General features: G+C 32.9%; 2 protein-coding genes across 2 annotated transcripts; one reads left to right on the top strand and one right to left on the bottom strand.

The window, feature by feature from the left end:
• Positions 1–13,658: 13,658 nt before the first annotated feature.
• LOTGIDRAFT_232582 (hypothetical protein) lies at positions 13,659–15,417 on the top strand. Its single transcript, XM_009057445.1, has 2 exons — positions 13,659–13,838; positions 14,324–15,417. The coding sequence occupies exons 1-2, from the start codon at positions 13,784–13,786 to the stop codon at positions 14,869–14,871; spliced, it is 603 nt and encodes a 200-aa protein (XP_009055693.1). The 5' UTR covers positions 13,659–13,783; the 3' UTR covers positions 14,872–15,417.
• Positions 15,418–15,926: 509 nt separating this feature from the next.
• Positions 15,927–21,398, bottom strand: LOTGIDRAFT_161593 (hypothetical protein; the record flags this gene model as incomplete). The annotated part of the gene is made up of 12 exons (XM_009057444.1): positions 15,927–16,010; positions 16,474–16,592; positions 16,953–17,186; positions 17,735–17,878; positions 18,224–18,323; positions 18,640–18,772; positions 19,231–19,436; positions 19,577–19,606; positions 19,711–19,835; positions 20,566–20,691; positions 21,077–21,163; positions 21,296–21,398. The coding sequence occupies 12 exons, from the start codon at positions 21,396–21,398 to the stop codon at positions 15,927–15,929; spliced, it is 1,491 nt and encodes a 496-aa protein (XP_009055692.1).
• Between the last annotated feature and the right edge of the window lie 1,164 nt (positions 21,399–22,562).

The following is a 22,562-nucleotide window of genomic DNA, read 5'->3' as shown; positions in this document are numbered from 1 at the left end:
CAATAAATTCTAGTACCAAAATTACTTTAAACTTAACCACCTTATCTTAATGACAGTTTGGAAATCTTTATTAAGGTGCAAATAGACAGGTAATATAGAAACAGTAGGAAATAGAGATTAGGGTGGTTGAAAAGAAATCAGTTACTATAGTCAAGCAACTTGTCACTATTCAACAGAAGGCACTGGCACAAGGTCAAAGTTATGTTTTCATTTTGATAGTAAATGAATTAATATCAAAGAAAATCCTGGTAATCAAAGAAGCAAATACATGACGCACTGGTCCCGACTTGCTTGACTTCTTCTATTTCCATTTGTATTAACAAGCCTGCTCCTTGCACCACACTGGACCCCCGACCCTACCTCATCTATACTACAGAATAAGATGAACATCTCAATACATAACATCCCAGTTTCTAATGCATTCGAGACATGGCTAACACCTATGTTATCTGAATGTAAAATTCCATGCTTCTGACAAATTCAGATTTTTAGAGGAACGACGCCCTGAATTTCTTATGCACTTAAGACTTTGTATTCACCTTGATACTTCTACAAAAAAGTTTGATAACATCCACCAATGAGAATAGATCACCTTTGTTAAACTATAAAAACTTACATAAAGTATATCAATGAAACTCTGTGTATCAGGTGTACAACTAGTCTGTTAGCCTCCAACTATCAATGAAGTTGATACAGAGTCACTTTTATATCCCCACTGTATCAATACACATCCATTGATTATACATAATCTATATCATTATCTGAATGATGGTCAGCTAAAATTTCAGAATATGGAAAGCTGAAATTACCAACTGCTGTCATATTTCTCAGGTTACAAAAGGTTTGGTCAGGGGTGTTACATTCATAGGAATACAGTTGTTTAAATATTAACTTTACCAGATGATTAAACTCAATTTCAGATATCCAGATCATTTTTCAGAATGAAAATCCTGCATCTGATCAACATACAATCATTGATATTGATTGGGAAACCTCACATGAAAAAGCCCAAATGTTTATAATGTGCACCCAAAATTCACAAGCCCTTTTTAGGATAAAAAACTGGGCACTATACTCACAATATACATTACATTCATTTCCTAAATATATTGTTAATAATATCTGATTCAATAATACTATATTCACTACATTTCCTCAAAATACAGGTATATTCTAATATCAAATATATATACTGGTACTCAGACCATATTGACAGTGAGTTATAACAGACAAGGCATTTAGAGGTTGAAATCAGACACGAATAATAAACTAGCTTGGTACAACATGCAAATATGTTGGTGTGTCCATCTCGCTAGGCACTATGGCAGTTTTCTTCTTGCCTTATTGTGATAACATTCAGCTAAAAGAGATATAGAGAAGTTTTCTACAAATTTAATGTGTATCAGGCACACTGATATCAATTTTCATTATTCCAATTTTCAGTCTGAATTCTGTTGCTCCTGCAATTCCACTAAAAGCCTGGTTCCCAACCTTGGGTGTTTTCACCCCCTTGGGGTGTGGGATGGTTCCCAACCTTGGGTGTTTTCACCCCCTTGGGGTGTGGGACTGGGGTGTGGGACTAGGGTGGACAACTGTTGTAGGCGAAGTTATTTTGGGGGAAATTATATGGTTTCAAAGAAAACAGCAACAGCTTTCTCACTGAGCATCTTATTGCCACCCTATGATTATATATCCACTATTATGTTTGATTATTATGATTAGTGTGAATAAAAATTATAAAATTTACAATGTTTTGAATGTCCATTGTTTTGGAGGTGTGAGGGGTTCAAATGATTACTCCAGGGGTGAAAAAGGTTGGGAACCACTGCACTTAAAGTAAGAGTTTTATTACGTCATTTTTGCAAAAGCTGCTGATATATAAGATATGATATATCTTTGCGATAGTGACATCATTAAACAATAAGTTTAAGTCGATTTGCAGGAACCACAGACATCTGATTGAAAATTTGATTGGTGCAATTGATACTATCAGTATCCCCTATACACATCACATTTTTAGAAAGCCTCTTTGATGTACACTTGTTTACTATTTTCTGTTGCCAGTACATCAAGATTTTATTACTTACTGTTTAATATATATAGCATTTAATGATAAATATCCTAAATGATCATAAACATTTCAATCAGTAAAGCTAGTAATTCCCAGTCTAATTATTTAAAACAGTTTACACCAATAAACAATTGGTTGCTATAATAAATATCTTAATGTATCAAATAACTCAAACTATTACAATCAGTTAATGATAGCCTTTTAAGCCTGGCGCAGACAAGAGGAAAAAGCTGAGCTGCCTGCCTCGAGAGGCTGTCAGTCGAGAAACATTCTCATGACTTTTTTCATCGCAGACGAGAGCTCTCTCTTGAGTTATTGTCTTACCAGAAATTCTTTGATAATTCCATGTGTCAGCAAAAATAACTGAAGAACGTTCGGACTGCATCCATGTCATGTAAGTGATCAAAATGGTCTCATTTTCCTGTTTTGAAATTCTGTAAAAAAAAAAACAGCGTGAAGACACAAATAGTCTTGTCATGTTCAGCAAGTTGATCTTCTAAAATTGCATCATTCACGGTTACCATAATGATACCATCAATGATCCGTCAACGTGTTTCTATTGGTTACCTACTTTTTCTAGCTCAGCTCAGCAAACAAGATAGATATTTTCCTCACAGCCTTTTGAGGTAGAAATCTCATTAAAAATTCAACGCACACGCACACGGGGTAAACAGCTCAGCTCCCAACATCTTGAGGTAGGCAGCCAGCTAGTTCCTCTCGTCTGCGACAGGCTTTAGATATTCATCCACAACGAACAAACACTAGCATCAAAAGGCTGCATATTCGCAAATACAGGACACAGTTTTGTGGGCATTATAGACAGTGACAACATTTTAAAAATTCTAACCAGAGGTTCTCCAGTCATACATCTCACAATGTCAAGCTACTACGAACTTCATACTTATACCTTGACTGCAATAGCCACCTTTCTTGTATCATGGAATGGAGTGATAAGATTGGATTGTACCCTTGCATATACAGCCAATCAGAGGCCTTGACGTAAACATTTTGGCTTATTGTTAGAGACTTTCTGTTGAGGCCTCTTACTGCCTGTATTCCTTTGTGTATAATCCAAATCCATAAACAGACTTGAAAAGAATTGTTGATTTGATGCCACATGCCAGTCATGTGTATTAAGAGATAAAAGCTGTCTGAATATATACCTTTGTTACTTTGAGACAAAACATTTTGTGAAAACAGGAAATTAGGACAAAAGTTGATAAAATCAAAAAAAAGCCTGTCTGGAATGTCTAAAATATTTGAATTGTTTGAAAACAAAGAGCCATGGTTGAGTGCCAGAATACAACAGAATAGTTCCTTCAATATACTGTATAAATTATTAATCAAAGACATCTAAACATCGACCAGTTTTTTCTATTATACAACAGCAAGAGTCTTTTTAAAGTATCCGTAACACCAATTGCACCTTAGTCTCAGAAATGGGAACTTTTAGCTAAGCTAATTAGTAATAGTGTTCACAGCTCACCATAAAAGTTTGAGTATTCAAATCCATGTGTGTCGAGAATTATCTGTGTTTGAAAGTTAAAATGACTCATCTTATCTTGAGACTTTGTCATACAAAGAAAAGAACAGGAAAGTGAAATTTATAGTTTGATGTATATTTGAAGATATCATGCCAGTTTTAGTAGTTTTAATTTATTATAAATGTTTATATATATATTCAAGACAAAAATCAACCCCAAAATATGACAACCATGGCCTTAAATATTAATGTTCTTCTATAGTTGAAACTTTATACGGTGGAGAATTTCTGCACAATACACATAATATAGATATTACTAGTCATATCAATTAGCATTTATTGAATACTTTGTTAACCACCATAAAGCAATGCTTGATCAATGGAATAATGAATGCATGACAATATTGAATGTGTATGAAAATCATATAATCATCAATAATAAATGCTTAATATCTATTGTTGTCAACCCCACTTCCTTATAAAAATCAATATATTTCCCATTTTCTTTAATTTAATCTCATTAATTGATTGACTGTGTAATATAGAAAATGTATTCCCGTATCAACAAATGGCAATCTAGTCTTTCAGTACAAATCAATCCAAAATCTCACTTCTTATTCATGTTGGCTAAAGCAAGTCCCAATGGCTGTGGAGGAGAATTTACTGGATGTATTTTGAGATATTTATATCACATTCATGAGAGTTTTAAAAAGCTATTACTAGCTAAAGTTCGGTCACTGAACTTCCACAAACTGACCGAGATTAGAACTCACGAGCATCATTTGTTCGATGTAACCAAACAAACATCATCATCTACAGATTCTATATTGTACTTCACCACTTTAAGCGAAGAAAAATTAAAAATTTGTTTCATCTCAGTGTTGTCAGTGACAACTTGTCACTGAAACATTTGGGCTAGAGCAATTATATCGGTGAATCAATACAGTGCGTAATGACATAACATACAATTTTCAAATCGCAAGTTTGTGTATTGATATTTGCGGATAATTTTTTTGCACATATTTGCACAGTGGACGTAATCCCCCAAAAATTCCCAAAAAATCCAAAGTTTAGTTACATTGGTAAATATACTAACCAGTACAAAGATTTTGAGACATTTACCTTAACTGTCTAGTAATATTTCTCTACACTTGACCCTTTAATTTATAATTCAATTCTAAGCTGTCTCTTCTTATAAACATCTCAAATATTTCACAGTAACTTTTAAAATTTCATATTCTCTACAGATTATAGAGAGGTTTCTAAACATTTTATACTATGTTGACACTGATAGCATTGATATTTACCATTCTAATTTTCAGTTAGATGTCTGTGGGTCTCCCAATTCCACTTAAACTAAACGTTTTAAAGGGATGGGTGTGCCATATTTGGGGCTCGATTTTAGTCTTCAATATATGTAAATAGTCTTCAAAAGTACTAGAAATGTACAAACACCACATAATTCCTTTAAAAATACTTCAAACTAGGAATTTAACACACTATTTCTATATTTGTCTTTTCTATATATCACAGAGTATCTTAAATTGACGAGTCGTCATTTTAACATTCAAATGAAGATAATTCTGGACACACATGGAATTTCGGCTGTGAGCTGTGAACACTATTACTCATTAGCTCAGCTAAAATATTTCAGTTTCTGAGACTAAAGTATGATTGGTCAAAAAAATGACATACCTGTCCCTTTAAGTCATAACTATAATAAAAGCTGCTAATAATACCTAACTGCTTTTACTCTATTGAAAGATTATTAACTATTTTACAATCCCTTTAAATGGATGACGAATTTGTTAAAAACCTAATTGATGAGTATTAACGAGTACAAAAGCTTTCAAAAAAAAACAAAACTGCAAGTTGAAAACTGACTATATTCAGTGATTTTATTGTATCGAGGTTTCTCAACTGGTTAACTATATGTACAACACCCTCACAATTTAAATCAAACAAACAGGTTTTTAACCCTCAGTTGGGTGAGATACAATTCCTAGGATATTCAACAACAAGTCACTTACAACTAGTCAGTCAAGCAAACAAGAGAAGCCAAAAGTCAGCGATTTTTTTCTTTCAAGACTCTCAATACACATAATATCTCTTTCTCAAAATGTTGGACAACTTTTCACTAGTGTCAAGCAAACAGAAGTCATCCATTTTTTCTCAGTCACAACTCTCAATATAAATGATATCTCTTCTTGAAGTGTTGGACAACTATTCCCTGTAGTTATGGGTCAAAAGAAATGATGGAAAAGTCAGACACTTCTTTTCCCAGTGAAATATATCAGTACATTTTATCTTTTTTAAAATGTTGAACATCTATTCAATGGAGTCAAGCAAACAGAAGAGACAAAAGTCAGCCTTTTTTACAGGAAAGAGTCTCAATGCACAATATCTCTTCTTAAAATATTGAACAACATTTCCAGTGGAGTTAAGGCTCAAGATTTGATGCAAAAAGATTTGAATTAAGAGACAACCATTTCATCTCAATACATGTACTCTTCTTAAAATGTCGAACAACTTTTCACTGATATTTTATTAAGTATGAATAGATTTGATGCAATTAGACACTAAATACATATAATATTTCTTAAAATATTCACTTACAATTTTAAATGACTTTTCACAGAAGTTAAAGATGGGTTTCCTTATTTTTAGTGTCAAATTAAGCAAATTTTGATAAATCGGTGTTTCTAATGAATTATCATGTATTCTTAAGCATATCATTATGTTCTACATAATTAAGAGTTTTGACCAATCATAAATGTCCATGACTGGATAAACAAAAAAAAAGACTTTTTGACTTTTCTTAATCAGTCACTAATTGAAATTCTACTAGTAATTCTCTTCTAATTTAGCTAATAATGAATGAATTGTTGACATGTGAGACAAACTATTATATTTCCAAGTCATTAGAACACCTCTACTTTCTATTCATATAAGTATTAGCATTTTCATTTTCATTAATGAAAATAAGGGAACCAAAAGATTTGATGCATAAGTCTGTCATTTATTTCTCATCAAAAATTCTCAAAATGTTGGACATCTTTTCACTTATCCTTAGCTTAATAAACTTGTAAAGCAAACATTTAAAGACTATATATTTCTTTAAAAATGTTCAATATATTTTTGCTTGTATTTGATATTTGTTTTGTGAGATGCCTTTTGACATTTAATCAAATACTTGAAGTGAAAAATGTTTTTAAATATTTATATTAGTTGAATTCAAATCTATTTTATTGATCTTTATCTGCAATTTTAAAATTTTTAAAAAAGATAGTGTGTTTATTGAGAGTTTTAACTGGAAAAAAAAAACATGGATTACTTTTGGCTCATCTGAACTGAACAGTGAAAAAACATTAAAACATTTTAAGAGAATATTCTATGAAATAGTATGTGTTTAGTAAGGATAAGCAACTGGTTTGATGAATTTTAGGGTAATCAGCAATTCCGTAAAACAAATATCCTTCATAAGTAAAGATATATTGAAAATTATAAGAAGTATATAGTCTTCAAAATATTAACTTTAAACGGACAGAGTCATTAAATTGTTTACTTTACCAGTTGATAAAACTCAAGATAAGCTACTGGTTAGATAAATTGTACAGGAATCAAACCTTAATTTGCAATTCTAAAAAGTAATACAGTTAGCTGAAATTGAGTTATATTAGCTCGTAAAGTAAATATTAGGATGAGTAACTCTGTTACATCTTCATAACGGTGAAGATCTAAATAACATCTAACGTGAGTTTTTTCTACTCGGTTTCACTCTGTCAGTGATCCTGATCGAAGAGAATGACATTGAAAATATGAAAAGACTGCAGACTGCAAATTGGAGATTTATCAACCTATCACATCAGATTTTTTTTGGCTTGGTTTCACCCTATTGGTCGCAAATTGGATTGTCATTAATTGCTAAGCAATTATATGTTTTAGTTTCAAATCCTCTTCATGGTAAGAAAAATTATGATGCCTGTGCCAGTGCTTCCACGAGTTGGCCTGTTGTCAGCTTTCATTCCCTAATACCTATTAGTGATTTAGACCAAAGGAGGTGTCATTGCAAATGTGACAAGTCATGTGTGCATCAGGATGAGGATTCTTCAACAAAATGAAATCGAAAGACAGTAGTCTAATGCTAATGTACCAACAAAATTACCCTCATTGCACACTGCATGGTTGCTTGGCCTTATTAGCCTAATGTGGAGCAAAAAAATTCAATTTCATTTGCATCCCTTGTAATTGATGCGCCAAATAATAAAATTTTTCCATGTAATCAAAATAATAAAATAATGTTTACCTTCGATTGAATATAAGTTCTCTATTTACATCAAATCTGTGCTAAATAACCGAATAAATCTGATTGCAGATACAGATCTAACCAATTAATCTACAATCCACTTGTCTACAGCTTATTTCACGGAGGTTTCTTTCCACAACCGTACAGAATATATCTTGCTGTAGAAACAGATCTAATTCAAAAAGTCCACAGCATCAAATACAAGAAAAATCAGGATTCTTTCCAAAACTGTCAAGAATAACTACAGATCTAAACCCTTAGTCTAAAATCCACTTCAAAAATCACCAGAATACAAGAAAAATCAGGTTCCTTCCAAACCAAACATGTGACATTGAATAAAGAGCTGCCAGATATAATTAAAACTCAACAGTTGATCTAAGCAAGGATCTTCAATGCCAGTTACACAGGGAAATAGGAAAGGCGTCATGTTTTGTGTTAGTTTTATCAAGACAGAAAATCAATAGGCTAGACTCAAGAGAGAGTATGAGAGAGAAAGAAAGGTGGATAGAAGTGAATGTACCATACAAATTATATGATAAACACAACAGTTTTCAGGTTTCTAGTGGAATTTCTATAATAAAATATTGATAATATCTTAGGTCATATTTTATACACATATATATACATGTATACAATTCTTATAGATTTTATTTACTTGTTTCATTTGACTCTTATACGTATATTTAAACAACAAAAATATTTAAAAATTTTACATAAGGTTTTTAAGTTCGTTATGCATTTTGGAAGCTGTTAGAAAACTACTGTCAGCTTACGGATTTTATTAAAATAAACACCAAATTGTAGAGAAATATGTCTCCTATGTATTCTATAGATTTCAACTGAAAATATTGAGCCATTATAAAGCCCAACACCAAAAACTAGGTTAAACTGCTTAATTAACAATTGGTACTCTTCGTTTTAAATTAACCCTTTTAAAACACATTCAGTTTGATGAAGAAGATATATAGATATAAATAATATACTTTAGAAAAAATATCAGGTAAAATTTATGACCTTTGTGATAATGAAACTTTTTACAAAAAAGCGGAATACCCCTTTAAATGTCTATGACTGAGAAAAATTGCTTGATTAACCAACAATTTCCAACTTAAATTACAATAGTTTAAAAACAGAAATATTATTATTGCATTGATTATTAAAACCTTCTGATGCATGACATTACTTGCCTCAAACCTGTTTATAGTGACAATTTAGACACAATATCTTTGAGATTGAGATTGAGAGAGATTTTCTTAATATTTTATGTGTTTTTGGGACATTGACAAATCAATTTGCACAGTTCAAATGTTCAATCAAATGTCAGTGGTTCTGATAAAACCATTAAAACTAAGCTTTTAATGACGTCACTATCGCAAATTTCTTAGATATTATTAGCAGCTTTTGTAACAGCGACGTCATAAAACACTTAGTTTTAGTGGAGTTGCAAGAAAATTGGAATGGTGCATATCGATGATATCAGTGTTCCCGATACATATAAAAAGTTTAGAAAACCTCTTCACAATCCATTTAAAGGGGAAATATAAAAAAAAATGATATATAAGTACTGTGTAAGTTAAAGGGATTGTTAAGAGTTTCTAAACTCTTTATGAGATCAAGGTAGAAGGACACACAAACCAGCTATTTGCATCATTTCAATTTTTAGTCAGACGTCTGTGGTTCAGTAAAACTAAACATTTGACGTCTCTACTGCAAAAGCTGCTGATAATATCTAAGGGCCTTGAGTGATGTTATAAATCTTTTTTTTTTCACAGGCCTCTGACAAAAATTTAGAATTGTGCAAATTGATGCTGTCACTGTCCACAAAACATTTACAATTCCTTTCAGTCCTTATTCATTACTTTTAAAAACCAAACTATATCTATCACTTACATGAAATTCAAAGTGAAAATATGAACTATTAACCCAAGTATTGTGTAAACACAATGGATCAACAGAGAATGACATTGTTACCTGCTAGGTGATTAGGTGAAGGAAAAAAAATTCTGATGCAACAGCAAGTGCTACTGAACATCTGCTTGGTGTTGACTTTTATCCCTTCAACTCAGAGAGATATTTATAGCAAGGTTGTCAATTAGTATGTATTTGTCTGAATCGAGGTCAAAAATTCTGACTAAGTTTTGTCATTTTGACACTTTTCATTTAATAACAATCGCAGTTTACCTGTGAATATCTGATAATATGAAAAATCTACATCATTTTATACCAACATAAAATACTTTTATAGTATGAACTGCAGTTTTAAATATTTCTTCAGTATTTCATTACACAGTCAATATATATTTCATTTCATGGAATATCGAGTTTACAGTTCCCTTTCATTATGACATAATACTTAATGCATTAATTGCAGATACAATCTACAATGGAATAGATAAAGTTCCACATTAATCAATAGATATTATATAATTAATGGACTTTTTACCACAGTCAACCAATGTCATATACTTTATTTATACTGTGAGAATATACTGGAGGGTTTACTGAATAGAGAGAATATTAATGCCAGTTTAATTAAGATTAGACCAAACTTTCATTCATTTTCAATATAGCCACTTCAGTTAGGGTCTAAAGACTGGCCTCTTATACATTCGTCAAAATAACCTATTGACCTAACTCTGCTTTAACCAATCAATTTTCTGTCCTCTCCAGTGCTGGCATTTTGTGAGAGAGTGAAGGAACTGGTTAAAGCAGATGTCATCTGAAATAAAAGAGTCATCTTAAATAAAAGAGTCATATCAAAATCTAACTAAGCAGTAACAACTCAAAAGAAAATGTGCCCTTTTTTCCATACATGTTTACTTCTGTATATTATGGACCCCAATGGGCTGATGATGTGGGAGGGGCAATGTCATGCAGTGTATAATGAGGACAATTCACAAGGACGGTGGCATCAAACTACATCAATATTAATATTCAGCGTGTAGCTCACAGAGCCTGGTTTATTGTCTCATCCAACAGTGGAACAACTCAGTCAGTAGTGAGTCGGATTGTCTTTTGCTATGGGATATGGTGCTGTGGGTTTGAATCCTCCTAAAGGTAAGACAAATTCTAATGCCAGTGCCAGTGCTTCCGAGAGACAGATCGGTGTTGGCTTTCACCCTCTAATACAAACAACTGGATATTTTTCAATGCCATTCTGTCTGATCTGCAGACCAGGTTGAAAAATTCCAAAAGTTATGTCTGAAACAACGCAGGGATTGAATTCTATACGTTCAGGTACAAAAGCAGTACTATTGACTGAGCTACCATTGCTCCCTTTTACACTATCAAGATTTGTGTCAAAATGTATTCATTGTTGATAAATTAATAAATCTCTATTTGATATAAAAGATGAAAATAATATTTTTAAAAAAATAAGCTGATGGGCCCAAATTTGTAATATATAAGTGTAATAAAATGGGAAAGAAAAAATCTGTAAACGAAACAATAAAAGTTTACACATGTTGCTTCACCTGCAGCATTTTATAATTATTTCACATTTAATTACTGTATCAAAAAAATCATTTATCACTAATGACATAATAATTCTATATCCATCCAGGTACATGTTTAATAGTTTATAGTCTACCTGTATTGTGTAAAATAAAGATAAAGCGAAAAAGCTATTATAAGAGACAATTCTCAGTTACTCTATTACTCTACTCTAAGCTGAATCATTTATTCATCAAATGACAATATATATACCTGTACTCTAATTCCAGATCTTTTTGACAAATTAAATTTTCAAAGCAGCAACTCCTTTATATAGGCTTTTCATTAGAAATATTAAAACAGAAAACATGTTGTTTTTTAGGTTCTGTTTTAGTATTTCTATATCGTTCTGCAATTGATGTATTGAGCACTATTCTAACAGTGGTATTTCTATATCACTCCACAATTGATGTATTGAGCACTATTCTAACAGTGGTATTTCTATATCACTCTATAATTGATGTATTGAGCACTATTTTAACAGTGGTATTTCTATATCACTCCACAATTGATGTATCGAGCACTATTCTAACAGTGGTATTTCTATATCACTCTACAATTGATGTATTGAGCACTATTCTAACAGTGGTATTTCTATATCACTCCACAATTGGTGTATTGAGTACTATTTTAACAGCGGTATTTCTATATCGTTCTGCAATTGATGTATTGAGCACTATTTTAACAGTGAAAGTATTTTTTCATTGTAAGCTTATTCTTTAAACAAATCACAATATAAGCTTATCTACACCTTAGCCCACAAACACAATTTCAAATGCAGCAACTTCTTGACATGTGTAGTTTTGGGATGCTGGAGTGGAGTTTAAATATTGATTTCAACTGATGGATATATGTTGATTGAAACCTTAACTTCGATTCGTCTAGGATATTGCATCTATTATGTTTTTAATTGAAATGAGGAAGTTGCCTAATACTTCTTCAATGACACTGGTATTGTCACTCTCTTTAAAAATTAAAAAGTGGACTAAATTCTATACCTTATTGTTTATACCAAAAAAATAATGGAATGTAGTCAATTTATTATTATCAACTCTTAGGGTGTTGGTTTTCAGTCTTATTATGTTTTTAATTTATGTGTTTATTAAACCAGTTAATCGGTCTTCTTTAACTTTACACAAATATAAAAAAGTTTTCAGAATAAACTAAGCACCAGTAACTCTTCAGTGCAAGGCATAGTAAGCAATCTGTTCCAATTTGTGGCCTACAGTTATAGCAGAGTTACCATTTATAACTTTATTGATAACATTTGTACGAAGTTCATTGAGTGACCCTCCTCTGGCCTCCATAATAAATGATAAAATTGATTAAGACATCGATAAAATAGAAATTTAACAGTTTAACGGCCAAAGTTGCCTCAGAGCACATGTTATGGATCGCATCTGGTGCAAAAGAATAAGTCACATTGCAGTTTACCCAGAAATTTCAGATATACTTACGATAAGATAAAGAAAATCCTGTGTTTTCTTAATTTTTCTTTAGAGTCCTAAGTAAACAAAATCACAAGAGTATTCCCCCTTTGATAAAAGTCGAACCGCCAGATTATGTATTTAAAAGCGGTGTTGCCAGATTGTTTAAACGATCTACAAAATTAAGACTGTGTAGTTATCGCTGAGATAATATTCCAGTCCCTTTCTTGGTTCACAGTAGCCGACATTTTTAGAAAAATTGGGAAAGAGAACAATATTCAAGTTCTTATGGACCAATTAGGGAATATTAATTAAAACTTTTTAAGCTAATCGTGTCACTTTTCAGAATTGGATTCCGACCCCAGGTTCTTTAATTCAGCATTAACATCGTGTCAAAATATCTGCATAGGGCCTATTTGGTGAATTGCAGGAGAACTAGACGCAGACCTTTCATTCCGAAAGGTAATAAGGATAGTTGAAAATGAGCTCTGCCAGATGGTTATATTATATTGAGGCGACTATATATGCCTACCGTAAAAAAAATAGTTTTCCAAGCCAATGACTCAATGATGCCGAAATTGTGCCAAAGGACTAGTTCATACGAATTCATCCAAAATATGGTTTATAACAAGCAAGCAGATAGTGATATTAAAGCGGTCAGGCACCTTTTATGACTGCCTTTATTTTGTGATTTTTGTATATAAACTACGCAGATCGTGTTTGACATTTTATGAGAATCCTTTATCTAATTCTGTGAAAACTGATCAGTTCACCAGTACTGGCAACATATAAAGAAGTCGTGTTTATTATATCACATAAATATTTTATAGTCTACCTCCTGAATCTTTCTACACAGACTTGTTTTGTAAATAAGATGAAGCGATAAGCAGGAATAATATTTATGGCAATAACGACCTCGAAACGTCACATAATAACACAGTTTTCTCATAACAAGTTGAATAACATATTATACCACATAATATAACAAGACGATATCAAGAAATATGGATCATTTGTGTTGGATAACTGCTTTTATTTTGATTTCAGCTTTTATATCGGGTAAGAAGACATCTTTTCGCTTTTTTTTTTTCGGAAGCACAGCTGCTCAATGCAAGCTATAAAAATACGAGATGAAATGACACGAAACGGTAAGGCATTACAGTTACACATAACTGGTTGTACAATGCCCTTGCTTTATGTATGTTATATTATGTATGTTTACCCGTCCGTCGAGTAAGGAATGCATGAACGGCCGAGATTCCAGATGCGCTCTACAACATTTAGAGTACACTTTGATGGTGTAAAAATAATTTAGTTCTGAAAGAAAATCCGCCGAAACATATCGGACGACAACCCGAAAACAAAGAAAAATACAGGTTAAATTCGGGAAAAATACTCCACCAACAGGCCTTCGGCCAATTCGCCTATGCTTTTGAAGTGACTTGTTGCGTTTTAACTAGAAACTATATACATGTCGCCATTTTAAGGCGAGTAAATACGACTATAAAGAATATTCACAGAAATAAAAATATATTTATTTTCAGAGGGAGAAGCAGAGCGCCATCATTATCGATCTAGGGCTCGCCATATTTTGATTCAAAATCTTGAGAGCAGCGCAACAACAACCACCAGAAGTCCAACAACAATAGAAACCACACAAGAACCACCATCGTCAACCACACGTCCTCCGTCTGATGAAAATGACCCGTCGAGCAGAAGGCGTGGCTCTCAACCTCCTGACTCATACACTGAAGGGGAGTGGGATCTGATTCAACAAAGAATAGGGAATCCTCCACCAGGCGGCAGCTTCGATACCGATCCTGATCAAGACTCCAGGCCGGATCATCAACAAAACAGCCAGGATTCTCAACCAACTCAACGACCAGAAGGTCAAGGTCAAGTAGGAAATCAAGATCCATTCTTAAACAGAATGTCTGCCATGGATTATTTGACTCGTAGAGCACACGGCGACATTTTACACAGTCGAAATAATCAGCAAAATCGCGAATTCAGTCGGGAAATGGGAGAGCAGATGTGCGAAGCTTTTGGAAAACATTACGTCAGCATTTCAATTGGCGGGAAATGTGTTTAAAGGTCACCTCTACCATATCACGTGTTTCTGCTTACCAAGGTTGGATTATAGCTCAAGTGTGTCCAAATCAGTGATATTTTATTAAGCCATCTTCACATTGTCAAGTTACAACGAACTTCGCTTATAACTTGATACTGTAAAGATGTACTGGAGCACGACATTAGCACTTGAAAAGTTTTTCTACACGTAGTCCCTACACTGCACATTGTCCAGCCTCTGGAGATGAAGGTTCAAATAGGCGACAGACTCAACGGGGTGAGTATAAACTTACTAAGGGTGCAAATGTACCCCCACTGGCGCTGCCAATGAAACATTACCCCCTATTTGAACCACCAGTCTCGGGAGACTGGCACCGTTACTTACTCTGTAAGTGAGGTATGTAAAATAAGTAGGCCTATAGGCTAATACAAGACTACCTTATTGCGATCCTCCATTCATAATCCTTTCTTGTTAATAGTTTAGATGATCTATTGGACCATATGTGCCTTTGACATTTGAATACAAACCATTAATGTTTGATGTTTGTAATAAATAATTTAATTTTGATTACTAGTATTTTATTATAAGCCATTTTCCTATACTGCCATATTCTGCAGTCTTACGAAAGAAAACAGCATTTATTCATTATTGCTCTTCTAGCCTACTGATTGAACTTTCCATATCGAGAGGTATCATTACCGTCATGTTTGTAGTAAATCATTTAGTTCTTGATATAAATTGATAATAATTCTGTTTATAATAATATATCTTGCAGCAAACAAAATCTTCATGAAAAAAATTCAAGCTGCAATACAGATGAGTCAGCTGACAACTGTCAATTAAATGTAAAAATATATAAGTTAATCCAAGGGTCAAGGAATCAAAAATTTATTCCACCATGGAAATGATAATTTATTAGAAAAGGTACAAAAATTTCATTTCCAACGATGTTTATTCACCCTAATAACAGTCCCTGGCAATTCAATTGAAAACGTTTGTACTCAGATGTGATTCACTCAGATGTGTTTCTGGTTCTATAAACCATAGAATCTTACTCCAATGTTTGTACGCTATCATCAGCTATCTGCTTGTTGGTCTAAGAATTCAGCCAACGTAGCAGGGTCAATTGGTATCAACAAATGTTCAGCACCATCATAACTCTACAAGTATAATAACAATAAAAGAAATAACCTTAAAATTGTTCTTTTTTGTACTTGCCATTTTTAGTTGTATACTCTGGCAATAAAAATAGCAAAACAACCATACAGTACACAGTGTGTATTCCGACATGCTCTAGGACCATATACGTACGTCATATTACTAAGAGTATTACTAAGAGTGTCGGTAGGGCTGGATAAAATGATCGAAATAATCGATTATCATCTCTACAAATGTATAATTTCGATTATTGATTATCAAATTTCATAATCAATTATAAGCTGCATAATTTACATTTTCTCCACTGCACTCCACTAACAATTCAGTACACAAAAAGCTATAACAACCAATCAAAGTAAGAATATACTTCTAAGACGCAAAAGAATTGTAGATTTTCAAATCAGTGTTTAAGCAACAAGGGTCTCTGAGGGAACCCAAATATCCCCAGATTTTAATAACTTTTACCTTTTTTGATCTGATGAGTTTATGATCACGGAATTCTATTAACTGAGCGTTTAGTGTTAGATCACTGTTAACTAGAAACGATTCTCGACATCGCTGGTATAAATCATGGAATGACATCCCTGAAACAGTTATAGCAAAATGATTAATGGTACAATACTGACTGACATAAATTACTGACAATGAGTGGCAGAATGAATGGAAATTTGAAATGATCAAAAGTTAAAATGAAATGATGTTTCACTTTTCTACACCTGATTTTGCCGATCGAAATTTTTCCAGAGCAGCCTTTTCTTTTTTTGGTTTTTAATTGTAGATTGATCTTTAACGTCCTGTAGCACACAGGACCTTGGTTATTGTCCCATCTTAATAGCTAAAAAATTTGTCCATGTAAGCCCCACCAACCTGCATCACTGACAAGGGGAAACCATGTTAAAATAGACTGAGCCACAGCAACTCCCTGAAATGTCCAGAAGACCTACCTATATAAGTACTGTTGTCTTTATTTTCTAACTGATGTTTAGCTAATAATAAAAATATTCCCTTAGCATTAGGTGTTAAACTCTTCATAACGTGAGTGAGAGAACTTAAGGCTAGAGCTCCAGATTGTTGTACTAATAAAGAGTTCTCATAGGATGTTTCCGAGGAATAGGAGATATAGGTCGTACAGTCATACCATATCCAATTATAACGACTGCATTTTGTATGATCCCAAACTAAAATAGAGAAACATCAAATGAAATGAATGGAGTTTTACATCCTACTCTTCTTCACCTGATAGAGCTAATAAAGACAGGATCAAAAGATGAAAATATTCATATTTTACAAAGTTAAAATATAATGGTCATTGGAATAATCTTTGTCTCTGGTACATACCCACATCTGTTGGCAGTTATCTTTTGCATATTATCCATACCTTATATAGACACAGCTTTATGGAACAACAATCACTGGTCAAAGTTTTATGCAACGTTAAACTTTAACCAGTGATTGTTGTTCCATAAAGCTGTGTCTATACATCGTACTTACAATTACTAAATGCCATTTAAAGACTTTATCCAAGACTATTTACAGCTGGTTTTGAATATTGAACATAATAAGATCTTCATGACTACCATTTTTGCAATCTTATCAAATGGTAGGTGTAAGCACTCTTAAAAAATCTTGTCATTAAGTTTTCTAACAAACTTTTACTTAAAGGATTTCTGAAACATTTAGTTAAAAAGGTCAATAAGTATCGCTCATCGATTCTGCTAAAACTTACTTAAAGGAGCATTAATATGGTCAATGGAGGCTATAATGTGGAAACCTCGTATCTGAGCTAATAAACTTAAAATATTCTGGACTTTTTCTGCTCTTAACATTGCTCCGTCTATATTGTGTATTATCATATAAAAATCTTCATATTCTGAAAACAAAATATATGAAATATTATTCAAATAACAGAAATCAATTACACCTTTTCACAAAATACAATGTCTATTCTATAGAAAGCAGCTTATAAGAACACAGGGAATTTTTTGGGTAATTTCTACGATCAGCTTAAAGCATTTTCTATATCAATCTATACTACTTTCCACAGTAATTAAAATAACTTGATTTAAATGTAGAAACATATTACACACTCAATTGGCTAAAAATAGCATCATTAGAACAAGACTATGTAAGAAAATTTGTAAGATTACACTGGTAATGAAACCTAAAAGAAAGAAAAAAGGGTTGTTACGGAATTCTTATTATATTGATTACTCACCGGATTCCTCGTAATATTTTCTGATATATTCATACTGATCTAATGGTGATTTAAAAGTGTCCTGTACATCTATTATATCTTCTTTTATTATATTTAATATCTACAAAAACCATAATAACAACAATATCGTTAACCCTTCACTCTATCGTAAAAGCTGCTACTGATATACGGTGGAGCCTTGTTTATCCGAACATTTCTGTTCCCGATAAAATCGTGCAGTTTAACATATGTATGTATAAGTATACGGACCAGTGCAATAGTGACATCTTAAACGCACGATTTGGAAAAACCATATACATATACATCTAACTTAAAATTAAAATGGTGCAAAACAATGCCATCAGAGTCCCCATTAAAAAATCAATGTTTTAGAAAACCTCTTTAAAATGCCTTTAAGACTGTAATATAATACTTACGTGTTTAATGGTAAGACTAGGAAAGTAACCATTGACCACTATATGATTAAACTCTACCAAATGGGATTTACGAAATTCTTCTAATAAAGCCCTTTTAGAGCCCAAACCATATAACAATATATTAAAACCATTGCTGAAATAATAAATATATTATATGTAAGGATCATACTCAAAATAATTTGTTGAGAATTTACTCTTTGCTTTTTATTACTTACTATTTTTGTTTCTATACACGTTAACAAATTTGTATCTGTTTTTAAAACATAATTTTATACATAAATAAGACAATTATTATGGATGGATACTTCTAGAATATTTATTGCTTTATACCTTTCAATGTATTTCTCTCATTATATTCCTGATGACGGAGTGAGAACCGCATTGAAATGTCATATTTGTTGGGCCATCTTCAGTTGATATTTGTGAAAAGCTGCAGCACCCTTTTCTTTCAACTATTCACTTTACTTCAACTCAATATATTCCAACTTTCAGGCTGCAGTATATTTATTACCCACCCAATGGTGTCCAATTTTCCTTTGATCTCCTGATTTCATGCAGCATCAATTATACAGTTGATTCCAAAGAACTTACCACATATTGAACATCCACCTAGAGAACTGTGAAGAATGATCTTCTAACATTTCCTTGGTATGTTTGGGATGACTTGTAGTCACGTTTTTTAATAATTTACTCAACGCTTCATGATCTAATCTTGGTGTTTCTAGTTTTGATAAAGTCCTATCTGATGTTACAGCCCCTTCTGAATGGAGGTCGAAATAATCTTCTGCATTAGTTGTCTGAAAATACAATTAATATTCTATTAACCCTTTGAACCCTGAGTGTAAATGAAATAAACCCCGAACTCCAAGTAATTTTATCTAAGATTGTAAGACGTTAATGTTGTGTGGCGTCACTTGGTTTCGACTGGTTTACGTACTGCTCTGGCATATATTGCGTAATTATGTAGCTGGCCTTGGATTGTAAAGAGGTTGTTTAAACTCTTTATGTGTATCTGAGACGCTGAAAGCAAAAATTTGCACTGATATTGCCAGAATCGTGAAAATATCTTACCATATCTTCACCATGAACAATTTGTCTGCTACGACCTGAAGCTGGTTTCTGATTGGTTGATTTATCTTCTGTTTCGCTATCTGAATCACTTTCACTAGATATACTGTTATCTGACGAAGAATCTCCTGCAAAATCACGAAATGAAACTTCTACTATCGAATACCATTCTATCAAATACCATTCACTTAAGTGAAAATCTAAATATATGAATATTTGGCTCAGAGTATCTGCATATTCAACTTAAGTCAAAGCAAAAAATTGTCTAGTAACAAGAAGAGCCTTGCATGATGGTGCGTCCCTAAGTCCTGAAGATTCTATCTATTTTGTGACCTTTACCTTAACTTATAATAGTCTAGTAGATTTTGTGACCAATAAGAAAATTTATCCCCTGAGCCAGGATACATAAGGTTTATCTTACCTTCTGCATTACGTTTACGAAGTCTGTATGGTGTCATAGATTCGGGTTTTCTGGTTTGATTATCTTCCCCTGATTTACCAGGTTTATTTGGTGTTTCAACTAAAAAACAAGAGGATAGAAAAAAACATCCATGAGGTACAGAAAGAAATAAAATTAATAGTGACTGAATGCAAATTCAAAATCTTGATATTTCTTTCCATTTCAATCTCAATGCCACTCTTCAACTAGGCTTGTCAAGTCAGTGTCTTTTCCAAGAGTCCACATAGGTAAGTTGAGCAGAGATATCAACATTTCTACGATAGTGTTCCAACATTCAAGAATTCAAATAATTGCCACCAAATAACTCTCAAAAATATTATCAAACTACTTTTATTAAATGCATTTACTAGTATTATTCCTTTGACCATTAAATGAAACAAACAAAGAGTTTAATTTACCATCTTCGAGAATCCTTGCATTCTTTCCAGGAGTGGTACTCTTAGATTTTGGTGTCTTTAAAGCACTTTTAGGAGTTTTGGGTTCCTTTTCTTTAGCTGCACTTTTTGGTGTTTTGGCTTCAGAAGCTGAAAACGACAAGAAGTCTTAAGTAAGATTTTTTTAAATTCTGTAAAACAAAGCATACTGTCACTCGTTCAAACAAATGAGAAAGTGAGACAAGAAAAGCTTAAAAATCTCTCAAATGAATATTATAAATAAAATCCAAAAAGAATTAAATCAATCAATTAGCTTAAAAAAACAAGCAACTGAATCATATGAAACTTTGCAGTCCGACAAAGGGAGGGAGGGCAAATTATTTGAGGTTGCGAGGGGGGGTGGCCCCTCTGTCTCCCCTTAAGCTCCACCACTGAGACTTTGCCCTGTTGTGTATCCAAGGCTAAGATCATCTTTGCATGGGGATTCTATTCTTATGATCCTCGAGAATCAAAAACAATTAAACATGTTACCTACCTTTTTGAGCCATCTGACCAGATTTTTTGGGCGTTCTAAAACTAAAAACATCAGAACCCACCATTAACCCCTCCTCTGCTTCCAGAGCTGAAAATAAAAAAAATTCTATTAAAATTCCTAGTTAAAAATAGAGTCTTGCAGGCAATGATTTGAAAAGTTGTCTGCTAAGCAATTGAAAAGCAGTAGATCAGACATTTCCTTAAATTGCCAGAAACAAACTAATTCTTTTAAGGGTTGACTCATCGTCTATTTCAATGTGTGCTCTCAGCCCTTTCACATAAGAACTAAAACTTACTACAAGGTGTGACCAAGACATCATCATCCCCTTCACTTTCTTCACTGATATCTCCCTTAATCTTCTTCTTTTTCTTTTTATTGTCTAAACCAGAACTGAACGACTGACTTCGCTGAGATTTTCTTACTGCAAGAAATGTGATAAGTATACTCATTGTGATATAACAAGATCAAAACTGGGAGCCCATAATTGAGGTCCCCACTCTCAATTTTCTTCCTTGTAGGTGTACATCAGGGTACATTTTGATAGGTAGACTACACAAGCATAATATCCTTACTAATCAAAGAGATGAACCAACCAGAAACGGCCAACGACCATAGAAGAAATCGAGCAGGAAAACACCCTCAAACTATTTTGCAATGAATTCTACGCATGCTAATCAGACCGAACATGTACTTCAATTTAAGAAATAAATTTCTGATTGTTTCCTGTCGATTCATGTTTTAGTAAGTACGCATAATAAACCAGTATCATCTGATAAATTGATAAATTGGGGAAAAAAGCTTTCTTCATTAATGTTTTAAAATCTATATCAGGTAAAAGTAATAATAAGAATCCACGGCCCATTGCCAAACTCATCAAGAAGATGTCTCACCTGATCTCTTTTCCTCAAGCGGTACAATATGTTGAACCACATTATCATCACCAGCAAACGTTACAGAAACCTTTTTAGTTTTTGATGTTTTCATTCTCGAAAGAATTTACGACTAGGGCTAGATCTGATAATCAAAACTTATTTCATGCTTTCATTTGGTTGTTTATATTTTATAGGTCGCGGGAAATGGTTGTCGTTTTAATATCCAGACCTAATTTTAAGAACAATCTTCAATGCAAGACTTTGAGATCAAGACTACATTGAGTAACTTCTGGACTTTTTTTTTTAGAGAGATGTAATCAAGAAAGACAATCGACCCATGCCTCCATGCGAAAATCCACAAATACAGAGATATAAATAATGAATTTAATTCAGTGAAAAATTTAGCCCAAGTCAATGGCTATGTCTGTTATTTAATATCAGAATACGCTGTGTGTAAGTATTGGTTTAAACGAACTAGATTAAATCATATGGATTAATGTTAAAAAGCGTTTCGTTTTGAATGAATCTAGATGATCAGACCACATTTAAATTTCCCTGTAATTTACATTGTTACTTTGAAAATACTGGTATATTTATTATCAAATATATCAGCT

The sequence above is a fragment of the Lottia gigantea genome, assembly GCF_000327385.1.
Source record: "Lottia gigantea unplaced genomic scaffold LOTGIsca_30, whole genome shotgun sequence".
Lineage (NCBI taxonomy): Eukaryota > Metazoa > Mollusca > Gastropoda > Lottiidae > Lottia > Lottia gigantea.
The sequence above is the reverse complement of the archived record's forward strand: the minus strand, read 5'-3'. Positions and strand labels throughout refer to the sequence as shown.

Excerpts from the sequence above, each read along its gene's own strand:
- LOTGIDRAFT_232582 (XM_009057445.1), top strand. The coding sequence starts at position 13,784 with ATGGATCATTTGTGTTGGATAACTGCTTTTATTTTGATTTCAGCTTTT. Across the intron at positions 13,839-14,323 it reads GATTTCAGCTTTTATATCGG|AGGGAGAAGCAGAGCGCCAT; the intron begins GTAAGAAGACAT and ends ATTTATTTTCAG.